The 25681-nt window shown below is 36.7% G+C and overlaps 1 protein-coding gene across 1 annotated transcript; it reads left to right on the forward strand.

Moving 5' to 3' along the window:
- Window positions 1–1235: 1235 nt before the first annotated feature.
- On the forward strand, window positions 1236–25420 carry KIF4_5 (Kinesin- protein 4; the record flags this gene model as incomplete). Its single annotated transcript, XM_051218916.1, has 16 exons — window positions 1236–1649; window positions 1686–1766; window positions 1804–2083; window positions 3178–3388; window positions 7505–7781; window positions 8837–8973; window positions 9016–9133; window positions 9487–9691; window positions 10849–11101; window positions 12219–12453; window positions 14782–14987; window positions 17206–17602; window positions 17913–18059; window positions 20398–20529; window positions 23821–24087; window positions 24926–25420. 16 exons carry the CDS (start codon window positions 1236–1238, stop codon window positions 25418–25420), a joined length of 3855 nt encoding a protein of 1284 aa, XP_051068607.1.
- Between the last annotated feature and the right edge of the window lie 261 nt (window positions 25421–25681).

The following is a 25681-nucleotide window of genomic DNA, read 5'->3' on the forward strand; positions in this document are numbered from 1 at the left end:
AGGTCTAAGGGAATCTGAAATTTTCTTGAGGGAACTCCAAAGTAGGGAGTTTAGGATCATACGTACTGCTCCGTGCGCTCCAGCACACGATGTACTTTAAAGCTAGACTCTAAACTACCAAAAGCTGCGTGTCATGTTTTTTATTCCACTCGTAAATTTTACCCACTTTGTATAGTAAGAAATGTCATATTCTTCTACACACCAAATCCTGCATCCTTATAAATCAAATCGTTCATGTTATATCTGGAAATATTCGGGATATTGTTCAGTCGTTTTTGTGTGGTCAATTTAGAACTAATCCTTATTTGTGTTAGCTTTATTTTACACTTCCATATGTCATAGATATTACAGACAGGTTCATTGGATCGCTAATTTACAGAATTTATAACGCGATACACACTAAGTTACATAGTCTAGTAAGTCTGAGAAAAATAGTTAATTTAGGCTGAAAGTATTTGTAAGCTAAGCCACACAGATAATGCCTCTTCCCCTAGTATTATGACCCGAAAACAAGTAAATGGTCTTGTGTTTGGTCACAAATTTGAGTTCGGTTGTCTTAATTTCATCGTTTCAGTATATACTCATATATTCGTCCTTAAGCCACACTTCAGGTATGATATATAATAATGCTGCCCAAACTGAAATAGGTGGGGTGATGCACAAGTATGTGACCTGGTAAGTAAATGTAGGATACCTTAACCACCAAATTATCCCCTTAGTAAGTTAGAGCTTACATGTATATGTTTGTTTGTCACTCTTATGTTAGTGATGTTTTATTAGAACTTCTTTAGTAAATACTTCGAGACAAAACAAGATTTTCAAAATGCTGAAAATTGACTTAAAAAGAATGTAGAGAACTGTCATTTATAAGACCGAATGTTTGCACAGTCCATGTTTAATATATTTTAAGCTCACATTTCCTTCAGGTTTTACAAACTTTTCAGCAGTTAAACTTTCTCGAGTGGAATGTTATATAATTCTCTGTTACTTCAATTTTCACATAAATGCATTATTTCTTAATAAACCTCAAGAGTTAGGTATATTTAGTTTTCATGAGTTACTATGTTCCTGATAGTTTGTAGCCACTAAATAATGTCTTCTATTCTGTTATGTACGAAAAACATTCCGATTGATGTTATTGTTTTTCATTTACAGTTTTGTTCAAAAACTTCTATAGCTTGGAATATATTATTTTTCAGCAGCTCAACGCTTTGATATTTCCGTACCCTGTACAAATGGAAATTGGCGACACAAGTGTAAAAGTTGGTGTTCGTGTTCGACCATTGTCAAACAGTGAAGTGAATGACGGGAGTTCGACCTGTTTGTCATACCCAAATGAGGAAAATCAGCTAATAATTGGAAATGACAAGCTTTTTGGCTTTGACTATGTTTTCAAGGAAACAGATTCTCAAGAGCATGTTTACAAAAAGGCTGCACTTCCAATGGTTGAAAATATCCTCAAAGGATACAATGCTACTCTATTTGCCTATGGTCAAACTGGAAGTGGGAAAACATATACAATGGGTACATGTATCTCTGAAAGTGTGGGAGAAGAATCCACTGGTATTGTTCCTCGGATTATTAAGGATTTATTTGAGAGAATGCCAAATTATGAGTATGAATATACAGTGAAGGTTTCATTCCTGGAGGTAATATACACATTTTTGTATTAAGTTATTTCCCAGATATATAAAGAGGATATACATGATCTGTTAGGCGATGTATCTGCGTCCCTACAAATACGTGAAGAGAATCAACTTGTTAAGGTATTTCCTCACTTCGTATTTAGAGTTTACTGCATAGATCCCAGGCCTAACTGAAACAGTGGTCACATCTCCGGAAGAAGTTCTTTATCTTCTTCACTGTGGCTCAACAAAAAGAAGTGTTGCGAGTACAGCGATGAACTTAAAATCCAGTCGCAGTCATGCCATTCTTACTCTATGTTTTTTGTTGCGGCCAAAGATAGCAGCGATGGATGGGGAGAATACGGAAGATACATTAACGGCTAAATTACATTTAGTCGACCTAGCTGGCTCTGAACGAATTAAGAAAACACATGCTGAAGGTGACCGACTTAAAGAAGGTATGTGTATTTTGTACGTATCTTTGGATATTCCTACTGTTATCTTTTGGTGGCGTTGCTTTTTTATTACATGGTCGACATAAATATAGTCCTCATTTGTCTTGCCAAACAGATCAATTAGTAGTTACTCGACATTCAATTTTTTTCATCACATCAGGTTTGGTTACGCTTGGAAAGGCCCAGGTTGTAAGCAATGTGTTATTGACACAGTAGGATTCAACCCCATACTTACGGACTCTATGCTCTTTAACATGTGAGTGGCATTTAACTCATCCGATTGAGATGTTTCACGAGATTATCTTTGACAAGGGTGTTAAACGAAATTGCTATCCTATCAAAGGCCCTGTTGTCATTTGCAAAGCATATAATTGTTTGTAGAATTTTTTACTCTTTATTGATGACACTAGATACTATGTCTTTTCCCACCGGTCGAATGTAAGGTGATGTTCCTGGGATGCTCCCCTTACTTTTCTTAAATTACAGAGTGAGAAAGTTAAATGTATCATATTTTTACGTATTTAAGTGTTCAGATTAACGAAGTGCAATTGGGGATACAGGCAACTCGTTTGGAAGTAGTTAAGCCATTTAATTCGTGGTTCTGGAGAAACATCCAACTATTACCGAGGGGTGTGTATACAGTGTAGAAGTTTGTTCTGTATTAATTCTTTGAGACGGCCGATGGAAGTAGATGTGTATGGTTTACGGGTGTGCTGTCACTAATGTCTTCTCTGTACTAAGATCAAGTTAGGTGTAAGCGAGTCAATTAAACACATGACGATAATAGAAAATTAGCAATGTAAGATTTACAAAAAAACGTTAAATTATTGGGTGTAATATATTTAAACCTTTAAACGTTAAGTGAGAAAAAGAGTGAAAATTTGTCACTGACCATATTTAATTTAAACCATATAGTTTGAAGCTTTGCTCAACGAAATTTCCTTATCATGCAGAATGATTTTCTGCTTAAAAGTTTAAATTAGTGAGTTAAGTGACTTATCCTCACTGAAAAACTAGTTTTAAGGATCTTTGTAGTTTTTTTAATTAACTTGTTTAGCCCAGTTGATATAGTGTTATTCTTTAAACATCTCCGACAGGTATCGATATAAATAGAGGATTGCTTGCACTTGGTAATGTAATAAGTGCTTTATGCGAACGGGACGCAAAGAAACGATCGCATATTCCATATCGCGATTCACGTTTAACTCGCCTACTTCAAGATTCGTTGGGCGGGAATAGTGCCACATTAATGCTTGCTTGTGTTAGTCCTGCAGATATAAATATGGAAGAGACATTAAACACACTTCGGTGAGTTGTTGTTGCAGTGTTGTATATTCCATATTTAATTCACCTTTATGTTGTTGCTAAGCTCAACCTAATCTGATTTGTGTTGACGTTTGACGTAAGGTATTTATACACTAGAAAAGACGGGCGAAGACCACTCTCCGCACCTAGGATTGCGATAGTCCGATAGTAATCGAGTTTATGGGCTGGTGTCGAATTTCTGTTTGACGTCCCCTAAATATCACTGGATGTCGAAGTAGTTGGTTGGGTTAGCGTAATACATATCATGACTACCTCAATGGATGAAGTTAATATCCCCCAAGTGCCCTCGTATGGTCGAGAGTGGGGTGGGCCCGCCCTCCCTCTCGAAATGCTTTCACACGGCCACGCGTATACAGCCTCTGCCAGGGAAGTCCTACTCACTGCCTTCTCGTGGCGAGGGTGTTGTTTACGAAAATGAGAGGACGAAAAGCGAATGTCCGGCGCTTTAACCGGATTCCAAACCAATGGTGCACATGGGCTCCAGTGTCCTGCGGGAACAAATGGCGTATGAACCAATCGTTGGTCACCGACTACCATGGGACTGCATCTCCTCACGATGCTCCACTGCCTTGTGGATCAGACCTTCAGGTCAAAGGCTCGGAGAGTGGCCCCCTAAGAAAACCTCCTGCTTCAGTCTGGGCATCCGAGCAGTATTACAGCCCGCACACAAATATGATGAACTGTCGATAATTATGGAAAATACTTTTCTTGCTCCAACTATTAATCAAACGATTCACATTATTATTATTATTACTATTGTTATTATTTATTACGTCATTTATTCACTCTCTTTTATTCCTACTCTGTCTATCCTTATTTTTCGACTTATACAGCAGCTCGTCTGTGGTGGAAATTCGGTTCTATCTAAACGTTCTCGAGTAGAGACGTTATCAGATATGGCTCAGAATAGAAGCCAGTGGCGATCCTGCTGTAACCTTTTACTTTCTTCATAAAAAGTGGTTGCTTCTTCCTTAGCTGAAAGATCTCTTGAGTGTTTCCCTCATTATTATTATTACCCTACTTTACACTAATCTATTCGTTATCGTTTTTTTTACGCTCCTTACCTTTTTCTTCCTTCTCTACAGATTCTCATTGTTTTGTGTGGCGCATATATATTTGGTGCCCTCCTGTACCAATATTTATGTGTTTAAATAAATAATAATAAATAATACTTGATATACCGCGTACTACGTGAGCACCCGAACGCCAGAACCCTCCAAGTCGCAAATGACAAGACGAGTGAGAAGGAATGTTATTCCAGTGTCAAATATGGTACAAAACTCAGGTATTTATAGGCTTCCTCCTCAAATGTCACCATAGCCAACGATTCTAGTGCTCAAAACACTGTCTCAGGTCTACTAAAACCTCGCTCCAAACTACACATTGGAGCATTCAACGTACGCACCCTATGTCAAATCGGTCAACAGGCTTCCTTGGCTAGAACCCTAGAATCTCGTACCATTGATGTATGCTGTGTCTCTGAAACACGCATTCAGGATCCCAGTGTGGTCATTCACTTGACCTCACCTCGGCAACACGGAGAGCCAACGAGATACGCGCTCCGTTTATCTGGTGACGCGATGGCCAGCTCTCGTGGACTGGCAGGAGTAGGCATAGCACTAAGCATGAGGGCGGAACAAGCACTGCTAGAGTGGATCCCCGTTAACAGTCGTTTATGTGCTGTTCGGCCAAACGGCTCCGTAGGAACTCGGAAGGATAGGGACACACGTCGTTGCCTTTTTGTCGTTTCTGCCTACGCTCCCACCGACTGCAGCTCAGATGAGGTGAAAGATGAATTTTACAGAAAGCTTTCTGAACTTCTTCAGAAAGCTAAACGTTCAGACATAGTACTCGTAGCAGGTGACTTTAATGCTCAGATATGTAGTTTAAACCAAACAGAGAGGCATTTAGGTAGGTATTTTAGTATTCCGGCACACAAGACAGCTCTACAGACTAATAAAATAAACTGGAATTAATAAGTCAAGTGTAAGTCAGACTATTTTGGAAAAAGACGACACCCTCATCTGCTCTCAGTCCAGACGTTTAGAACGGTGGGCGGAACATTTCAGAGAACAGTTCAGCTGGTCTTCAGCTACTCTACAACTACCCTCCATTCCCAGACAGTGTGAGTGGAACATTGAAGTAGGTCCCCCAACTATAGCAGAAGTTCAAAAGGCTATAGTTAATCTGAAACGAGGAAAGGCAGCTGGTCCAGATGGATTGGCTCCAGAGGTCTTTAAGGATGGTTGTCGCTCTTCATCGTGTTCAGAGCCTGATGGGATGAGTTTATATATTACCACATCCGAATTAGCTACTTTTATGAATCCGGTGTCCATCTTGTTGTGTTAATGAGGTATGGCAACTTGGACCGATGCATAAATCTGCCTGGTCTTACGTTGTAGCTGACTGACTGACTGATTTATAGTTTTTAGTAAAAGTGAAATCATCATTATAATCATTCAATCCCGCATACAGTGGTCTTTAGCATTTGTCCAATAGGGAAGCTACACGTCGGAACTCTAGAGCGTTCTTCCAAAAGGTGATTAGATGGAATATCCGGCTCTTTTTGAGCTCCTTAGAACTTCCTTGAGTTCACCCGTGGGCCGTCATCACACTGGCCAACCACTTTTTAACTCAATATCTGATATTCAACCTAAACGTTATCCAGTCCGTTGTTTCAGCGTGCGCGACCCGTACTTCGAATTATAGAATCTCACCGATTTTCTCTGCGAAATAAAATGTTAAAACTACATAATATGTGACACCCTCGACTAGCGACGTTAGCATAGTGATATGGGGCGGTCTGCTCAGTGATCTGTATTATTCTGCAAACATTTTTAGTTCGAACTCTTTTAACCAACACTTAGTTTTTCGCCAGTTAATTTATTCAGTGGTTCGTTATAGTGTTACTCAATTTACCAAGTACAAGTCCATGTACTCGGCTTTAAAGCATAAATTTTGTCTGAGTAGTAATATCCAGATGCTCAATTAAAGTAGGTGAAATTGACCGACTAATGGTCGAATACCTTGTATGACATCACTAAAAATCAATTGCATTTTTGGTGCATATGCATCCATCCTCTATCTTCCTGTAGATCGTGAGCTTCAGTACCGTTTCATGCTTTTTATTCTGCTAATTGATTCCTTTTCAAACCATTTTACCTACGCTTAGTCTCTTACAATACCAATGTCTTACAGAAAGAGATAGTGATAGTAAAAATATAAAATAGCATTAGGAGTTGAGATTTCGTTCTGGACATTATTAACTCGTGCGTTCTTACAGTATGAATTGTTGACACTTCCTGTCTGTCTTCATCGTGGATGTCAATCTCGTTAGGAATCTGAATTAGAAGCTAAAGGAGTCAAGACGGCCTTGTCGACCTGAGGGCGTGACCGCGAATCTCAAAAGACAATTACTAGACGCTAGTCACACAAGGCGTTTTTAAGTGAGTTGTGTAATGCTTTAGCTTTGTACTTTGAGCTTAACTACCGCCGCCGTAAAGCCTTTAGACATAAGTCAAGTTTTTCTTACTCCTTGCGTCGTGGGAAGGCAACATCCTTGAGGATGCTGGTTTTTGGTGGACACCTTACTAGCCCCAAACTCCAGTGTAGTCAACCATTTGATCTCACCTTCCATCCTGCAGAAACTGAATTTTTTTTATCTTACCACTACTGTGTTAATCAGATTAACGTGTTAGGACCTTCAAAAATAAATTTTCTAGTCAATATATCTTGACTGAGTCCTCATAACAGAAAAGTCCAACCACCGCATCAATGTGGCTGGTACGGTCGGGTCATAGTTTTACCACTATTACTCCGACCTTGTTGTGTATCTTGCTAATTTCCTGTTAATATTCGTTATGGCTATTTGTGTCAGTGAATATTTGCTGACTGACTTACCACTCAGCGACCTTAATCACTTAGCTGTTTCTTATTTTTTCTCAATTTAAGTTATTCCATAACTTTCCTAAGTGGTCAAGCTTTATTTATTAACCCATGGGGCTAAACTATATGTAAGTTAATTTAAAATCAGTTATTCCAATATTTCAATCATTATTCTCTCTCTTAATTTGTAGTAATGTATTTGTATTATTTCAGATATGCAGATCGAGCACGTTTAATTAAAAATAAACCAATTTTAAATCGTGCTGATCCTAAAGATGCTGAACTTGCTAAACTGCGTGTTTTGGTTGCTCAATTACAAGCACGATTAGCTAACGGTTCCTCTTGTTTTCCATTACTCAGTCCTTGTCCAAAAACAATTATTAAACCATTATCTACTACTACTACTACTACTATTAATAATAATTCTACTAACAGTCATTTTTCTTCAGAATTAGTTACAAATCTCATGAATAAAAATAAAAAGTTAGAGGTTAGTAAGTTGTATCAAGTTGTTATAATCACTATATTCTATTCATCTGGATTCATCTCTGGATTAAAAATTTCTGTGATTATTACTTTCAAGTTTTGCATCATGACCCCAAGACAATCATAATCAGATATTCTAAATTTCTGGTGCGTTGAACGCTTGTGATGATAACTGATCAGTTTCTATGCCCTCATGGGTGTTAAACTTGAAAAGTGAACAAAATTGGAAAAAATGAATGCAACAAGTGGTTTACCTTCAATTCTGTTGTAGTTACGAAAATGAGGGGTTATTTCCCGGATTAGTATCATCGACCATGAAGTCATAGATACTGTCAGGAAATATGTTAAAATTATTGATAATTTGGATTAGAGAAGGACATCAAGTGCATTCGATTTCTAGAATTCTAAAGAATTTTCCAACTGCATAGATTGATTTGCAGTGTTTTTCAACTCCGTTCTCTAAATAACGTTCATTGAAATTCTCTAACACGATCAATAGAAAATTCACATAAATGATGAAGATAGCTAAATATTCGATACCTTCAGACAATAAATCAGGTCTATATACGCCAATAAGTTAAACCTAAGTGTCACTAAGTCTGCATCGGACAACTGATCGGAACGTCCCTCAATGTCCTGTGCTAGTTGTTATATAGTTGTGACATAAAAATAGCCTATTAATCATGTAACTAAACTATGTACCAAATTGTTAACTTGATGGGTATTGATTGAATACTTTTCTAATAAATTTCTCGAGTTATACCTCTATATCGCAGTTATATCAGTTTTTTTATTTCATCACGAAAACTATAAATCCTGTGAATAAATTTATTGCATTCATCAGATAATTCGGTATGAACTATACTCTAAGTGTGAAGACTAATAATACCTCCTGCTTGCCCAAATTGATGTAGGTGGAACGAGGTTTGAACCAGAGGCTCAATTGTTTAACGCTTTAATTCAATAGTTTACCCCTCTTATTATCCCAATCAAATTGCCGTAATAAATAGATTTTTAACTTATACATGTATTTATTTTAAAAATAATCATTTATTATAGAGTGAGAAGCTTCTGCTTTGTGCAGAATTAGATCATATTGTCGAACAAATGAATGAATTATACAAAAATCGTTTCGATACTGATCATTTACATGATACAGTAATATCTGAACTCCAAAAAATCGAATCAATTCTCAAGTAATTTCTCATATTTATTTTAACAAAAAAATATAATTACAGCTCCTTAAATCAATTTGTTAGAGATAAATTCAATGAATATCCTGAACTGATTAGTTATATTCAAGAATTGGAAGATATCCTAACTGGATTGATAAAACTTTATAATGAGTCGAATAAAGTAAGTTCGTGGTGAAATGACTTTTCGGATATATTTATCACTTTGCTTATCCTTCCCCTTAATCTGTTATTCTTTTGATTTTCGTATCGAGATCTCTGTATCAAGGTGTGGTACTTGTAGAGATGATCAGGAAGAAAACCTACCTCACTTATTGTTCTAGTTAGCCCCATATATCAGCATAGCGTGTTTACAATCCTGTGTGGTTGGAACTCACATACATTTATGAGGTTAAATCACCTTAATTAACATTTAATGACCATTTAAATTGAAGTGTTAAGTTATAAGAAATCTTTATTGTTTGACATAATTGATTTCATTTGTTTTGTTTCCCTTCTCGTTTAACACAATTGCAGATTACAAATGAAGATTTGGAACATGCTTATAAACAGTCGTCTGATTTCCTAGCTGAATTTCAATCAGACACTACATGTTTCGATACGGAAGAAGTATTTGAAAAGATACCATTAATAATTCATACCGAAATCGACGTTGATAACAACGCTAACTGTATTTCGAATTTGAGCAGTATTAAAACTACAACGCAACCGGAACTTCTTGGTAAGTAGTGGGTTTTCTCAAGATTCTAAAATTTTCGTTTCACTATTGGTGATTAATTTAAGATTAATTTTAGTAATCGAATATTGAATGTTTTACACTTTGAAAAGTTATGAAAGGGAGTAACCACGAAATTTACATATTGTTTATCAGTCAAAGATGAAAATATAATAGTTGCGTAAATTTGTCCATTGTGAATTTCATTCTATAGAAAGAATTCATACATCACACTTATCAATAGTCGGTCATTTAATCATGATAAACACCATAGGACTTGACACAAATGTCCATCGATCTAAGTTGCTACATTGCCTATTAACACAATGGAATAAATATGATCCACAGCAAATAATTCAAAGTAACAGTAGTATTAATAAAATAACACTTCATAAGACATCATAGTTAGTGACTTCATAGACTGATGCTACATTTGGCTTGACCCCACTCGTAACTTTCGCTCAACTCAGTCCTACACTGATCAGCATCACACGTGGCGGTGGGTGATCGTTTGGTATACGTGATACATGTCCAAACCATTTCAGCCGATGAAGATTCACTACCTCATCTATTACTATTTCACCTTGTTACGAAACTTTCTCTGGTAAATTTTATCGCCTTATATATATATATATATATATATATATATATATATATATATGATATAAGATACAAATTTTTGCCAAGTGCTACATTTTCAATGACTCACTGATCGTGCATACCATGAAACCAGAATGAGCTAAGGGATTTAATTGAAGAGCTTTGATTGTCGTTTTTGGCACCAATATCTTCGCCTACTTCACATAGAAATGGCAAATGCCAGGTATCTCGAAACCCCAGTCTAGGGCTTTCTGTCGATTATCACTATCCCTAACAGCCACTATGTTTGACTGCTAATAGTACTACCCAACTTACCAAACAAACTGCATTCATAATCAACATTGGGCCTAACGCTAAGGCAGCATATAAAATGAGTTACTACACAGACCTTGGTGAATCTCTTCATTTATCAGATAGGATACAACCGTATTCAAACTTGATTTAATCAAGCCTAGATGGGAAGCTAAGTTATATCTTGCATTTATTTAATAGACTGATTTACATAACTTGATACCCAATCGCTACCGGAACACAAAAGCGTTTTATTACTACTATTATTGTAGATCGCTGGGGTTCTGAACTGCGAGCACGTAGATTAGAATGTAAACAACGGATTGAGACAATTGAAACTACTATACGTCAAAAGAATGTTCTTCTAACTAGTTTAGAAGCTGCAGCTGAACAAGGAGATGAATCTTATTGTTTATTATTAAACAAATACGAATCTCAAATTCGTGAACTGGAATCAAAAGTTATTGATTTAGAGCGGGAAAAGTCCAAGCTGTTGGCAGAACACAGTAATGAAGAATTAAAAGAGTATGTTTTGCATTGTGTTTTGTTTCTTTGATGAGAGATCCGCTTGATTAATATAAGAAAAAGTGTTCAGTGTAATCGATCCGTATAACACTACCATTAACTATGCGTTTTTATCTGCTTGTCGTATTGTGTGCTGTTTATAAATATACTCTACACATACTCTAGGTATTAAACATTCTCAGTGTATGATAATTCGAACTTATGGACGTGTCTTAGATGTGGATTTGATTTAATGCACTTTCCTAATCAAACTCAGGTTTACTTGATCAATCGTCTGTATTTTACAGATTTTAAGCGATATCTAGTGTGTTGATTCATATAACAATCGCTTGCTATGATTAGATAATGAATAAATTTCACGATACCTTTCATGTTGATTTTTCTTTACAAAAAATACAACGCATAGTGCTTATCATGGATTCAAACCATATTCTTCACTTTATTTCATGTATTCCGATCATTATTTATATATTTTAAGGTTTCAAGGTTAGTCATTACCGACGTACGGCTTACTGTATATATGTACCGGTTCAACTTGTCACACCTAGTCAACACACCGAGAGGAAATCAATAGGACTATAAGCATAGAATGGTAAATAACTCCTAATTTAATGAAAGTCTAAATACAATAAGCAGTTCAAAAATAAAGTACAATTTGTTTCAAGGATAAATAGTTGTTGATGGTACCTAACTCAAACCTAGTGGATGTCGAAATTTTAATAGCTGTGCCATTGTGACTAGTTTTGAGTCGTCACCCTTAACATCTTCAAAGACGATTTCGTAGTTGGATTTTGATTCATGTTGATTGTTAATGATTAAGATCAGATTTGCGAAAATTTGAAGTTTTATTTTATACGGAAAAGTGATAGGTAGTCGGTTAAACTGCTAAACCGTCGGGTTACGAGATTCAATCTCTTGACATTAGTGCTCTCTGATGCTATTTTTTGCACAATTTATTACGATCACCCGATCGGTAGTTGTCTCAACCATTTTTATGAAGATTTTCCTCCAAACTTAACGTCGCTACGTCGAACCTTATCAAGTAACCATTAATACAGTGGTATGGTTTAATTTTTTATTATACTAAGTTTAATTTCATACTTTTTTGAAAACTCAGTTCCAAAACGCAACGAGAAGCACGTCTTAAGACCATGGAACAAGAATTAAATCAGACACGTCGTCAACTAACTGAATTATCACGTTTAAAGAAAGCGAAAGAGGCTAGAGAAGCGGAATGTTTAAGATTAAGAAACGAAATACAGTCGTTGAAAACTTCAATGATCCGATCAGCTAAACAATTGAAAGAAGAAAGCAGTGCTTATCGAAAATGGCGTAAAGAAAAGGAAACAGAGGTTCGTTGACTTTCTTCTATCTATCCTTAACATATATGTTACATATTACTCTGTAAGTTTGTAAAAATAAACCAATGATTAGTTTTAAGATGATTTGCTGCGTTCTTGGGGTGAAACCGTAACCAGTGAATTTCAACCTTTTTGAGAGTAAGATAGTTGTGATGTAAAATGTGAACAACTGATCTACCTGCACCACTGAGCCTGATTTTAACCCATGTCACTAGAGGTCTTCAATCACAGATCATAATGCCCTGATAGTACTGAGGGTGGGAAGAGTCCGCTCTCCCTCTCGAAATGCTCTCACATGGCTACATGTATACAGCCACTGTCAGGGAAGTCGTACTCACAGCCTTCTCGTGGCAAGGGTGTTGTTTACGAAGTTGAGAGGACGAAAAGAGTATGTCAGGTGTTTTAACCCGATTTGTGGGTACATGCTCACCTAGGGGGATTGGAAAACCCTGATTCCAAACCAATGATGCACATGGGCTTCAAGATCCTGAGGGAACAAATGACGTACGAACCTATTGTTGGTCGCCGATTACCATGGGAATGCATCTCCTGACGTTGGTTGACTGTCTTGTGGACTAAAACTTTAGGTTGAAATTCGGGGTATGGCCCCCTAAAAGACTGCCTGCCTTGGTTTGGGCGCCCTGGCAGTATTCCAGCCCACACGAAAATCAACTGACGATTACTACTGGAAATATTTTTCTTGCTTCAATTAGCATTCAGACAAACCACACAGGCAATAATAGGATAACATCGTTTTTATTCTATTTTATATACTACTTTACTTAACTTCTCTCGTCTATTCTCACTTAAGACAGTCTGTCTGAAACTACGTATACCAGTCAAACTGGCCCTCAATGTTCCCACATTGATGCAGATCGGACACACAGATAGGGTTGGGTATGTCCTTAGAAAGTCTCAACATTGATGTCTGTTGTACGTCCGGAACACGTATTTAAGAATAGTAAAGCAGTACACATTTGCTCTCCATCTGTCACTTCGAAGAGCATGTATCACGTGCGGACTCGGTGGTATCATGTATTCCTACTGGGGTTGGTGTCGCACTACGCTCCAAAGTTTAGGCAGCACTAATCAATTAGATCCCAATTAACAGCCGATTATATGCAGTTAGATAAGAAAACCCCACCGAAATGAGAAGAAATCGGTGTGAGAAACGATGTCTTACGTTGTCTCCACCTACACTCCATGAGATTAGAACCCAAATACGATCAATGATGAGTTCTGCCACCAGTTAAGTGCTTTTCACCAGAAAGGGCATTCGACGGATATTGTGGTGCTCACGTCAGGCGTCAGCACAGTCATCGTATATGTGCTACCTCGCGCCCTCGCTCGCATCATAAGCCTGGATTCAGATTGATCACATCGCGACCAGCGAAACGTGGCCATTAAGGGTAGAGGATACTCATAAGGTACTAGTATTTGATCACAGATGTCTTATAGATATTTCTCGTATCTACTTGGATCACCAGGTAAGTAATAGTGAGGTTAGACGCCGGAGTATTTGGGGATGATTGTAAATCAGTTGATGAGATTGTCAGTCTACATCGACTGAGATGGTTGAGCTACGTATTTCGTATGCCTGAACACCGATTACCAGGGTGCCCAAAGTTGGCTAGTGTTGGAGACGGATGAGAGAAAGTTAGGGGCGTCCAAACCAAAACGTGGCACCAGTCCTTGAAGTCACTAACTTCTGGTCTAAGCCGTGTTTGTAGATGCTGACTATTTGGTTGGGGTTCGCGCGACTATCTTAACCAGTGGTTGGAGACCCTGGGTGTTATGACTCAGAGTCGATCACAATGGCGAAGGTCTGACCTTAAACCATGAGATTAAGATTATTCCATACTTTTATTGGTACGAACCAATTCTTTATACCCAATCTTTTCTCGAAAATATTACTACCATTGAAGTAACTGCTTCTATGAATTCGATGTTGATCTTGTTATGCAAAGTAATTATGGCAATTTGGATCGATGCATATATGTGCCTGGTCATATGTTATAGCTGACTGACTGAAATAAATCATGATTACACTGTGAATCCCCTAACTAACAAGTTTTTACCTACTAGCCAGTCTAAGTTCAATAACCCCTAGAATGAGTAAATTCATCGTACCACTTTATCTTATCACACTTCAATTTATTCTTGGTGGGCTGAATATGCGTAATAGTCACTTAAATCACCTTATTCGCCAAATGTATAAATTATAAGTTTCGAGAACTCCTTTTTAATTAGAAACCCTTCGACTGTTATTCAGATAATTTTTTAAAGCTTTTATGATATAATTTTGATCATTTTATGTAGGTGAAAAAACTTCAAGAACATGATCGCCGGCTTCAATGTGAGATGTCTCGTATGGTTTCAGTGCACGAACGGCAACAAGCTGTATTAAAGCGCCGTATTGAAGCTGCTGCGGCTGCTGAACGTCGACTTAAAGAATTGTTATTACGTCAAAAAGATATTAGAAATGAACGTGATAAACGTGTATCTGAAGGGAACAATGCTAAAAAGTAAGAAAGTATTTTATTTTGTGAATGAATGTACATTTGTCCCTTATACTAATAATAAAAATCTTGTTCTCACTAGCGACTAACGTCGAGAGGTGGTTCCCAGAATTCCAGTGGAGGTCGAGAATTAGTCGGGTCCACTTGTATAGGTTATAAGTTGTTGCTAGGTAGTTGCTCAATATCGCTAATTGATTAATATTAAAAATTAAAGACTGTTGAATAAGGACTAGTCCAAAGGCTAAGCACTTGTCACGAGACTTTAAGTTCTTAAGCCTAATCCTCGGTGTGGTTGTGGATGCTCATTGCGTCCCATACTAGTACCAAAGAACTTTCAAATACTTTCTGGATTTTTTTAATGATTGTCCATCTAAGGATAGGCCATGATATAAACTATAATATCCCACGTCTATCTGCTTTATATGATTGTTTCAAACTGGCATAAATTTTGGTCAAAATATCTTCACATTTACTGTTTATCACAAACATTATTAACTCGAAAAATCAGGGATTCAGTCATTTAGTCCTAGTTTAGAACTCTTGTACAGTGCTCAATGTTAGTCATAGTAGGAATTAGTTGCCAGAAAGCTAGATGTAGAAAGATATCTGGTGATTCTTCCCAAAGGACAGCTGTCTCATGAACAAGCTCAAAATCTAATATAGAACTCCACAAACGATTATTTTACTATATATGAAGGACATAAGAAAATACAACCAAATTATTTAGGCCGTTTAGTATATAGGCATGGCTCATAAATCTGCAAAATAATTTCGATAAATATTATACAAACCATAAAATGAAATATTATAAGAAAATAAGTTGAATATCATATACAAAATAAACTGCTCCAACTGTAATAAAAATTACATCTGACACGATATCCCCTATCTTCCTCTTTGTTTACATGAGCACCAGTTACCTGTTAAAGGTCACGACATATTTTCATTTACGTCAATGTATGAAGGCAATTGCGTATACGCGTTTGACTGTGAAACGGTATCTTGGACTGAGGCAACCTAAGGAAGGCCAGAAAATTATTTAGAATCTCGGTTCTCAGGTCAATCGTTAGTCAACAGATTTTTCAAAATAGAATCAATTTATCAATCATTTGAAGCAATAATGAATCAAGGTGAACACATAAGGAATGATTGATCAAAGACTGACAGCAATCAAAAGCAAAGCTGACAGGACGGGCTATTTAGAGAAATTCCGATAGGTCACCTCTATCTGAAGTTCGTGTTATCGAGAAAGACTGTGAAAGCCCCATAATTAAATCACCCAGTTGAGAGGATGCAACTCCCTAAATATTCTTATTACTTAGTTTTTCTCATTATCATTACTATTTGATTATTTCGATCTCTTTTCCTATTTATCTAATTTCATTTCGGGGGAATTACTGAGATCTAGCACTAGTTTAATTCGAGACATGCTTTTCCATATGTTTGACATCATAAACGATGGAATTAGATAGATGCAATTACTGAACATTATGTTTTACACTTTTAAAAAAATAACTAGCGAATTCTTTAGGTTTAAGATACACATTGATATGAGTGTTTTCATCAATTCTAGATTAGCATATCATTTAGTCCCTGTTATCGAAATCAAACAGAAACACACAAACATATCAGGTTAATTATGTGTCAAAGAGCGTTTTGATATGATCTTATTTTCACTATTTCCAGGAAAATCAGTTACTTTCCAGTGGTGAATTATGACTAGTTATCTGCTCTGTGCATTTTACAGTTATCATGTAGACTAGACTGAAACACGACTAACCTGTATATCACTGGATGTGGATATATGCCCATGCTAATTGTATGCTCATGGTATGTTTCCTCAAAAGATAGCATATTCACGTTAGTGTTGTAAACTCGGTGAAAAAATACCGACCTTTGAATTTGATTTATCAATATCAGAATGTGTTACTCACCGTCATCATTCAAAATTTCTCTACATTTTGCTTGATCTCAGCTCTATTCGCTTTTGAGTTTATCATCACTCTCTCAATAAGATACTTGAGTACATACAGTTAACCCATGATATATATAGATTTCCGCGTGTCAGGCTTCAAGTTTTATTATGCTGTCCAGATACTCCTACTACGTACATGTCGGTATTTGTTATATTCAGTTCGTTTATAGGCACAACTTCTTTTGTGACTTTCAGTGTAAATGTTCGTTCCATAGTTTAAACTATCTAAATTCTTATCACATTTATTAGATTCGATTTGGCTGCACGAGTTCGCGCTTGGGTCAAAACAGATTTAGATATCCAAATCAGTATGGATACTGTTAGATATCATCTGAGTCATTTTATGGATTCACGTAAAACACTGTGTGATCGATTGCGCACGATCGAAGCCAAAATGGAAAGTTGCCGACAAGATGGTAAACCTTATGATATGTATATTGAAGAAGTGAACGGTCTTACTGAATCGATCCAATGTCAAACACAACAGATTAGCAATTTGCAACAAAAACTTATGGATGCCGGCGAAAGATCGTCGACAGATGCCTCCGGTCCACCTGATTTGTCTGGTCAAATGCTCTCGTCTCGTTTATCCCAACTACATAACATCCAAGAAGCACGAATAGCTTTGAAATATCTATTCAGACAAGTAGGTTGTACTTTTTATGCTTTTCTAACCAGACTGACCAGTTGATAAATCTGTCCAAATTGTCAAGCTACATTTGAATATAAGTAGTCACTGGGCAGACATATAACAACATACGTCCGTGCTATATGGTTTATTAATTTAATGATGTAAGTTACAACAGAATGTCGATTCTGTAAACAGGCTTCGTAAAGTAATGCCAATAGGACATGAATTCCACTTATTTATTCTCTATAGAAGTATAGTGATCTGATTTGACTAGTCAACAGTTGTTTATTTTCCTTATTCTTGCCCTTTTTTATTTATTTCGTAGGCATCGTCATCTGAAGTTTCTAAGATTAATTTAGAAACTCAGATATACGAATTGGAATCTCAACTAAATACAGAGAGACGAAAAGTAGAAAATTTACTTCAGACTACAGAGCATTATTCTGCAGAATTACTGAAATCTGAGGAGAATGTAAGTTGGAATGATAAGTTTTCTACTGAAACACTAATAATCGAATGCATTTGTTAAGTTCTTAAGTCGATGCAAAAATCCTATACCATCTGTTCCTCTGTCCTTGGATTTCAGTGATTGGCTTGCCTTCCTTGTCCTGAAATGGTCTCTCTGGTTTACTACATTTCCGTGTCAGTTTATCCGTTGTGTCATAGTTGTCCAATATTTCTTTATGTTGAAGCTGTAGTTGTCAGGTCTTCTATGTGTTTCTGCTTGTCAGCCCTAATGTTCATTCTCAATCGGTTGTTTGTTTCTGTGCATTCAGCTTGTGCCTTCACTGTCTCTATCCTTGTTCAGCTGTTGTTGATTTCTGTCTTTTTGTTCTTCCGTTCTTGAATCTTGTCCAGGGTTTCGATAGTGATCCATTGATTATGATGATACTTCTTGCAATCCAGGACCGGCTGACACGTTGAAGTTAATGCTTCTTTGATCCCTTTTCAGTTGTCCTCCATCGTATTCTCATCCTACTAAACCAGATATTTTAAGGCTTGAAACATGTTATTGAGAGTTTAGTTGAGTTGGTTGATTTTGTCAGTATGTCGAAGGAAAGGCCCTATTGAACCTTTGTAATTGTCCTTCTTTAGTTGTCAAGCGTTTATTTAGCTTCAGTTTCATCTTGGTTACAACTAGGTGGTGATCTGATAACCTCAACCCCTCTGTTGGTTGTCATGTATTCCATTGATATCGTGAATTTCTTAGTGATACAAATATGGTCAATCTGGTTCTGTGTGGTGTATGGATGGTTTAATTTGTTTATATATGTTAGCGTATTTTTAGCAAGGTTGTTTTGTACGGGGTGGGGTTGTTGACCCCTTAAACCGTGTTTGGTATAGGAAGTAACCCGGAAGAGCTACAAAAGGAGTTATTAACTGGAAAGACGATACTATTATTACGAAATCATATGAAATGCATTAATGGCGCCGAACTCATGAAGTGTCTGCCAAGTTTGTACACAGTTATTCACAATACCATACGATATGTGATAGCTAATAGGTGTGTGTCTAAATTACAATGATAGAGTCTCAAAGTAAGAACGAAGAACACCAAAGTATGGAATCTTTTACAATATGATAAGGTTTAACAGAAACAATCGGAGTGAAAATATCTATTCCAAATGTCACGAAGATACAGTTACCATAATCAATGAACTGAATATCATCAGCTTATGTAAATTCTCAGGAACGTACGTTGTGATTGCAATTGCATGTCACATTATACTTCCAAACGTTATTGAAAATGAAATGTGTTACTGAATATTGATAAGTAGTATATAGTAATAGAGTGGAATACAAAGATAACGATGTCATTGTAAATGACGTCTCACCACCACTAAGAGAGCAAAACTCATACATTGTCCCCCAACATCATACAAACTACTGTGTCACATATCCTAATCTACATGTTTATGTAGATACCCATTAGGCTATGCAGTTGCTAGTGTAATAGAGAAAGTACTTTGAATTAATTTCTCATTACCAGATTCCTAGATAACCATGCTTCTCCATGGTTGAAACAACTTTATAATTTAAGAAAACACATTGTTTCATTTTTGACAGCTTTGTTCTAATATCACACCTTTGGTAGTTATCCTAATGTGTTTTTAATATCTTTCCTAATTCTTGGTAAAAGTTAAATCTAAAGTGTCCTAATAGTACGTGAATATCGTTTAAAGTAGTGCTTGAGGTTGGTCATAACCACTATCACTGAGGTTTTGCGCTGTATTCATAATCAACTGCATTTAATCGGCTGGCAAACGTGAATGCATCTTTCTTAGATGTCATACTTCATTTCAGCTGAGGAAGTGAAAAAAAGTTATCCAAATGTAAACACCGTCTTTGAAATTAATAATAAATGCTGTTGAATAAGACAAGTGAAATACCACAACAGTGACAATGAAATAATATTAAAATAGCAAAATTTGAAGGAGAAGAGAACAGAACAACTACATCGTTTTTGATGCGAAACTCTGGAAAATGATATCTTTCCCATCCAATACAGTCTCAGTCTAACAGTCAGTGGCAGATGCTATTCATTGGTCCAATCATTATCAAACTTCTTTCTCAGTCTACTCAAGTGTCGTACAGTCGATGGCTGGACATGCCTGACACATTTCAGGCACACCGAACGGCACAGATTCCCATTCTAATCACTCGATTTATTATCCTCTTTATTAAATCACTTTATTCCACTCTCAGTTTATCACTCTTTGTTTCAAAAGCATTTGTAAGGAAATACCAACCACCTTTACTAGTCTATTCACGTACTTACTAATGTCTTCTCCTTGTTTGTTCATGTCTAGATGAAAGACATTCAATTTCGTCTTCAAGCTGCTAATGAAGACATTGACCAATTAAAAAGAGAAAACGCTGAATTACTAGAAGCTTCGAAAATTCAACGTGATAATTTAATGAAGATAAGATCATTGATGGCAGTAAGTTTACTGAGTTTTTACTCATGATCAGATAGTTTATTATTGTTAGTAGTGAGCATTTCGTTGTCAAAGTTATGAATGGTCTGGAAACACAGTAGTGATAATATTTGTTTCTTCAAAACTGAGAAAGGCGGTGAAATGTTTAAAGCACTTTCGAGCTAATCAGTATCTTGTGTAAACATTCTTATAAAGTTGGACAATTCACGAATTTTTCATCTTACTCAAACTGATTTATTGTGCATCTAAATGTCATCTGCGATTATTCATCAATTTCCAGAAAATCCGTGTACCAACAATAATCCTGTGCTCACTGGTGAGAAGTTATGACTGGTGAAGTCCAACCATGCTGATTTCGAGACAGTTATCCACGACAGGCAATAGAAGATAGTCATATACCATAGTGGATCTGTTGAAGCTAGACAGGTGCACTGTTGGCTTCCGGCTCAGCGTTCAAGATCTTAAGGGCTCGCGCGAACAATCGAAAGTCCTTGTTTCGATCTCCTCTTGTTGGGTCGCGAATACGTACCACTGAGGTGTCCCATACCATTAAAACACAGCTGTCTACTGCCTTTCGATTTCCAATGGTTGTTTAAGTTGAGTCCGTGATGTTATTTTTTCAGACTTAATAGTCTCTACAAACCCTGTTTACCTAAATGAATATTAATTTCGTCAGTTTCCTATCATCTGAAAGTTTTCCAAACTGCATGTTCATTTGTTATCACATGTATAACTTTTAGTGATTAGTAGTGCCATTGAACTTATCTTGAAGTATAAACATGGTTGCACATATCACCTTACTACTTGTTTGATGTTTAAACTTCTTATAGTATCAGTGAAGTAAAAAAGAATTTACGTTAGTCCATAATGAAGATAGATACTCTTTAAATCATTTTCCTTTACTTAGTACCACTTAAATTTGAACCCTACCATGAAATTAGTTTCAATATGAAATTTATCCTCACTCAAATTAATTAACATACTTTATTAGTTACACGACAGATAATAGTCCTACCTACCCCTGTTTAAACCGATATCGATGAATGAATCGGCTGAGTTGAAGTGTTTATAATCAGTGTACCATTACTAAACATTGCCAAATACTGATTTGCAAAGTGTTAACTAATACGAATAATATAAATTAAAATGAAGATATGATCTTGAGTGGATTTCTGTGTTTTAGTACTATATCCTTATATGAAATTTTCCCTTTATATATTACACCATTGAGTTGACTGCTTCTATCAATCAGGTGTTCGTCTTGCTGTGCTAATGAGGTATGGCCACTTGGACCGATGCATGTATGTGCCTGGTTCTACGTTGTAACTGACTGACTTTTAGTATGCAGCCTTGTTTTGAAGGATTTTCACATGAGTTGAACTATTTGATCGTACTGTCGCTGTCCTGTTACTTGTATAAATTATGAAGTAAAAATAACGACTGTACCAGTTACTTCGACTTTTTATGTCATATTAAGTGTTGTTGCTATTTTAATACCATCTTGAGCACATTTTTTATGGGTCATGTGCGTAAGCGGTCATAAATTACTCTGACCTCATATTGCACCAGGTATAAATTAATATGGTGGTTTCTTATAAAGTGCATATTTTGTTTAATAAGTAAAGGAACTAAGATCATCAATACCATTTAACAATATTTAGGGTACATTACACTTATCCTCTTGAGAATACTCGTCATCTATAGTATAATGGATCATTAAAAGTATCGCCAAATGTCTTTATTATCTTGCTTCTTCCTTTGTGAATGCTAAGTACCATTTCTGCTGATGCCACATCTATACTGGCTGTATTCGCCTAAATTTGTTTGTAGGAGTGAGATAATGGTAGGTTGGGTTACTACTGAATCCTTCGCTCGTTTCAGTTAGGCTCTGTTGCAAACTTTGCCTGGCTTTGACAAAAGTGTAACCCCTTTGTGGTTCTCACAGTCACTAAGAATTACTTTCTTCTCAAGTGTTCTGTGGACTTACTGAATGTTTCTGGTGAAGACATGATGGATCTGGTTCTCCGTTATATGGTCCAGTAAGACCCACATAGCTCCGTACATGCGTTTATTGGGAAGATGCTGCTGCCTGTAACCATGTTCAAAGCACATCTTCCTTCCTACCGTTGATGATTGGGTAGCACTGGATGATGTTCATTGTAATCATATCCGCCTTTATTTTGAAAGATGCTTTAATGATCCCGTAGTGATGAGTTCTCCATCCTAAGAGAGTTGTTCATGCTTCTTTGGAGAGCATCAGTGGAACTCCTTGCATTCTTTACTTAAACACAAACACTGGTACAAGCCAGCACTAAATATATATGCGCCACACTGTCATTCGATTTTTGTGAGGGCTGTAATACTATCAGGGCGCCCAAACCAAGGCAGGCAGTCTTTTAGGAGGCCATACCCCGAATTTCAACCTAAAGTTTTAGTCCACAAGACAGTCAACCAACGTCAGGAGATGCATTCCCATGGTAATCGGCGACCAACAATAGGTTCGTACGTCATTTGTTCCCTCAGGATCTTGAAGCCCATGTGCATCATTGGTTTGGAATCAGGGTTTTCCAATCCCCTTAGGTGAGCATGTACCCACTAACCGGGTTAAAACACCTGATATCCTCTTTTCGTCCTCTCAACTTCGTAAACAACACCCTTGCCACGAGAAGGCTGTGAGTACGACTTCCCTGACAGTGGCTGTATACATGTGGCTATGTGAGAGCATTTCGAGAGGGAGAGCGGACTCTCCCCACCCTCGGTCCTATCAAGGCATTTATGGGCCAACTCCTTGTATGTGGAAAGCATCGTGTGCTTCATGACCAGAATAAGACAACACGTTTGTTTGTTTTTTCTACCCAGACTATATTCAATGGGTTCCGCTTCTTCTAAATACAGTCAGGTTGTTTCGTCTTATTTCTGCGACTATCTTAAAAACTCATCCCGTCTCTCACATTGTTCAAACATTCCACGTGCATTTATTCGTCATTGTTTTCGGTTGTCAGAAAAAGCGTCGGCTTCCAAAAAGTCTCGACTTCCCAAATTCGACACTATAAATCTTCTATATGAAGACTCATCAAGTCACAGCTAAAGATCTAATTGGTTTTCTGTTGTTGGCGTTCTTTTCAATAGTCTTATTTTTCACAAGGTAGATTCGTTAAGCTTACGGTCAACTGTGGTTCTAAGGGACCGGGACTAGCTCTTCGCGGAGTTACATGTACTCAGTATCATTGAATATTTTGGATAAATTCAGTCGCTTGATTAATATTTTTATTTGTTCATCCTTTTTTTCTTTAGAGTAGTCCATCTACTGAACTGATTGTCGACAACAAATTATCAAACACCCCTGTACTTCGTCAATATAGCAGTAATAATAATTGTACATTTACTTTGTTGAGTGATGATGAGAATGAGAATGTAAATCCGCAAACAAATATTGCTACCGATAAATCCCTAAACTTCAATGATGATGTAAACACTAATGATGGAGACGAACCAGGAGTGAAGTTTAAAAAAGTTGAAAGCGAATGGAGTTTACCATTTACAGTAGTCACTGATATTAATGTGAGTACATGTGTAATGTTCACTCCCCTCTTCATCGCCAATCATATTTATCTGGATAGCCAGTATTTTTTTGTACTATTGATATATTGTGGAATATGGGTAGAAACCTAGGTAGAGATAGTTGACATGATTTGGCTTTTATCTAGAAAAGCAATAAGCAAACTGAACAACTGTTTTTTCTTAGTATGTAATCTTTAAGTAGTGTACATATATTATGCTTTGGTGGCCAGTCAATGTCTCATCCTAAACGGATTGGTATACTAAAAAGAGCCTTTGCTTCAGTTTCAACCAATCGCCTAGACGAGTCAGGTTCAAATAGTATATGAGCCATAACTAGAAAGAAATCTGTTTAGGGTGGTCTACGGCGTTACCTGAATTAGCTGATAATAGGAACCGATAGCATTTCTGCTGTAGTTTTCTTTTATTGAGGTCTTCATAAGAGTCAGGGAAGTTTTTTTTATCTAGGAGAATTCTCCCAAACTGTTTTCTTAGAACTGAATTGTCTCTGTGATTGAAATGATATATATATATATATATATATATATATATATATATATATATATATATATATATATATATCGTACATATTCTATCACTTCATGGTTCTAACGTGAGCTACTTCATATTTCCTCTACGTTTAATCATAACTGTCAGCCATTTACTTCCTGACATGAAAACATGAACTGAGATGTGATATAAAGTGTGTTCTGGGTGGGCAGTTGCAGAGTGAGTTCACTTTACAGTTTAATGTCGAAGTATTTACGTAACAATATTTGTACATATTCATAGTGATGTTAGATAGTAATCAAATGAATTCATTTTTATTTCGATTAATCAGTCAAACACTGATGCAGATCCACACCAACCTAGATGTAAATGCCGAGGAACATGTCAAGCACGTTGTAGTTGTAAACGTTCCAGTCGTCCGTGTGTCCCATCACATTGTCACTGTGTATTAGGTCTGTGCAAAAATCGTTCAGACTCATCATCGCAAAACAGTCAAATAGCCAGTTCAGTCGAAAATTCTGCAACTGTTATGGGACCACCATCTGGATTACCCGTTATATTACGTCCCAAACGTAGAACTCGTGCATTACAATTAAATTTGCCTGAAGAACAACAGGATAAACATATGACTCACACACTGATGAATGAAACGTATGATTTAAACAAACAACAAACTTGTAAATCCATATCAGAAATTAATGATAATGATGATCTACAATCTCCAACTGACAATTCACAACTATCTGATGGCGGGTCACTTCGTTATTTATGGCCTAAAAATCGTTTATCTTATTTTCCCAGTCCACTATTGCGTTCAGACAGATAGACGTTTTCTACCGGCCAAAAATCTCCCAGAAATGTGCTTCACTGTCCTGGCTACATTAGTTTCCTTTCTTAGTTTAGAACACTTGTACCTGGTTTCTGTGTATGGACGCTATTATTTTATCTCTTTTCACTTCTATCCAATTTATGTATATATTTGTTGCTTACGATAGAACCAGTAGGATTACATTAATTTGTGTGTTGTGTTTTGCTTCTTTATTTTTCTCAATCGTAGTCTATTTCATTATGTATATTTTAGCTTCAA

Source organism: Schistosoma haematobium, chromosome 3 (assembly GCF_000699445.3).
Source record: "Schistosoma haematobium chromosome 3, whole genome shotgun sequence".
Classification (NCBI taxonomy): Eukaryota; Metazoa; Platyhelminthes; class Trematoda; order Strigeidida; family Schistosomatidae; genus Schistosoma; species Schistosoma haematobium.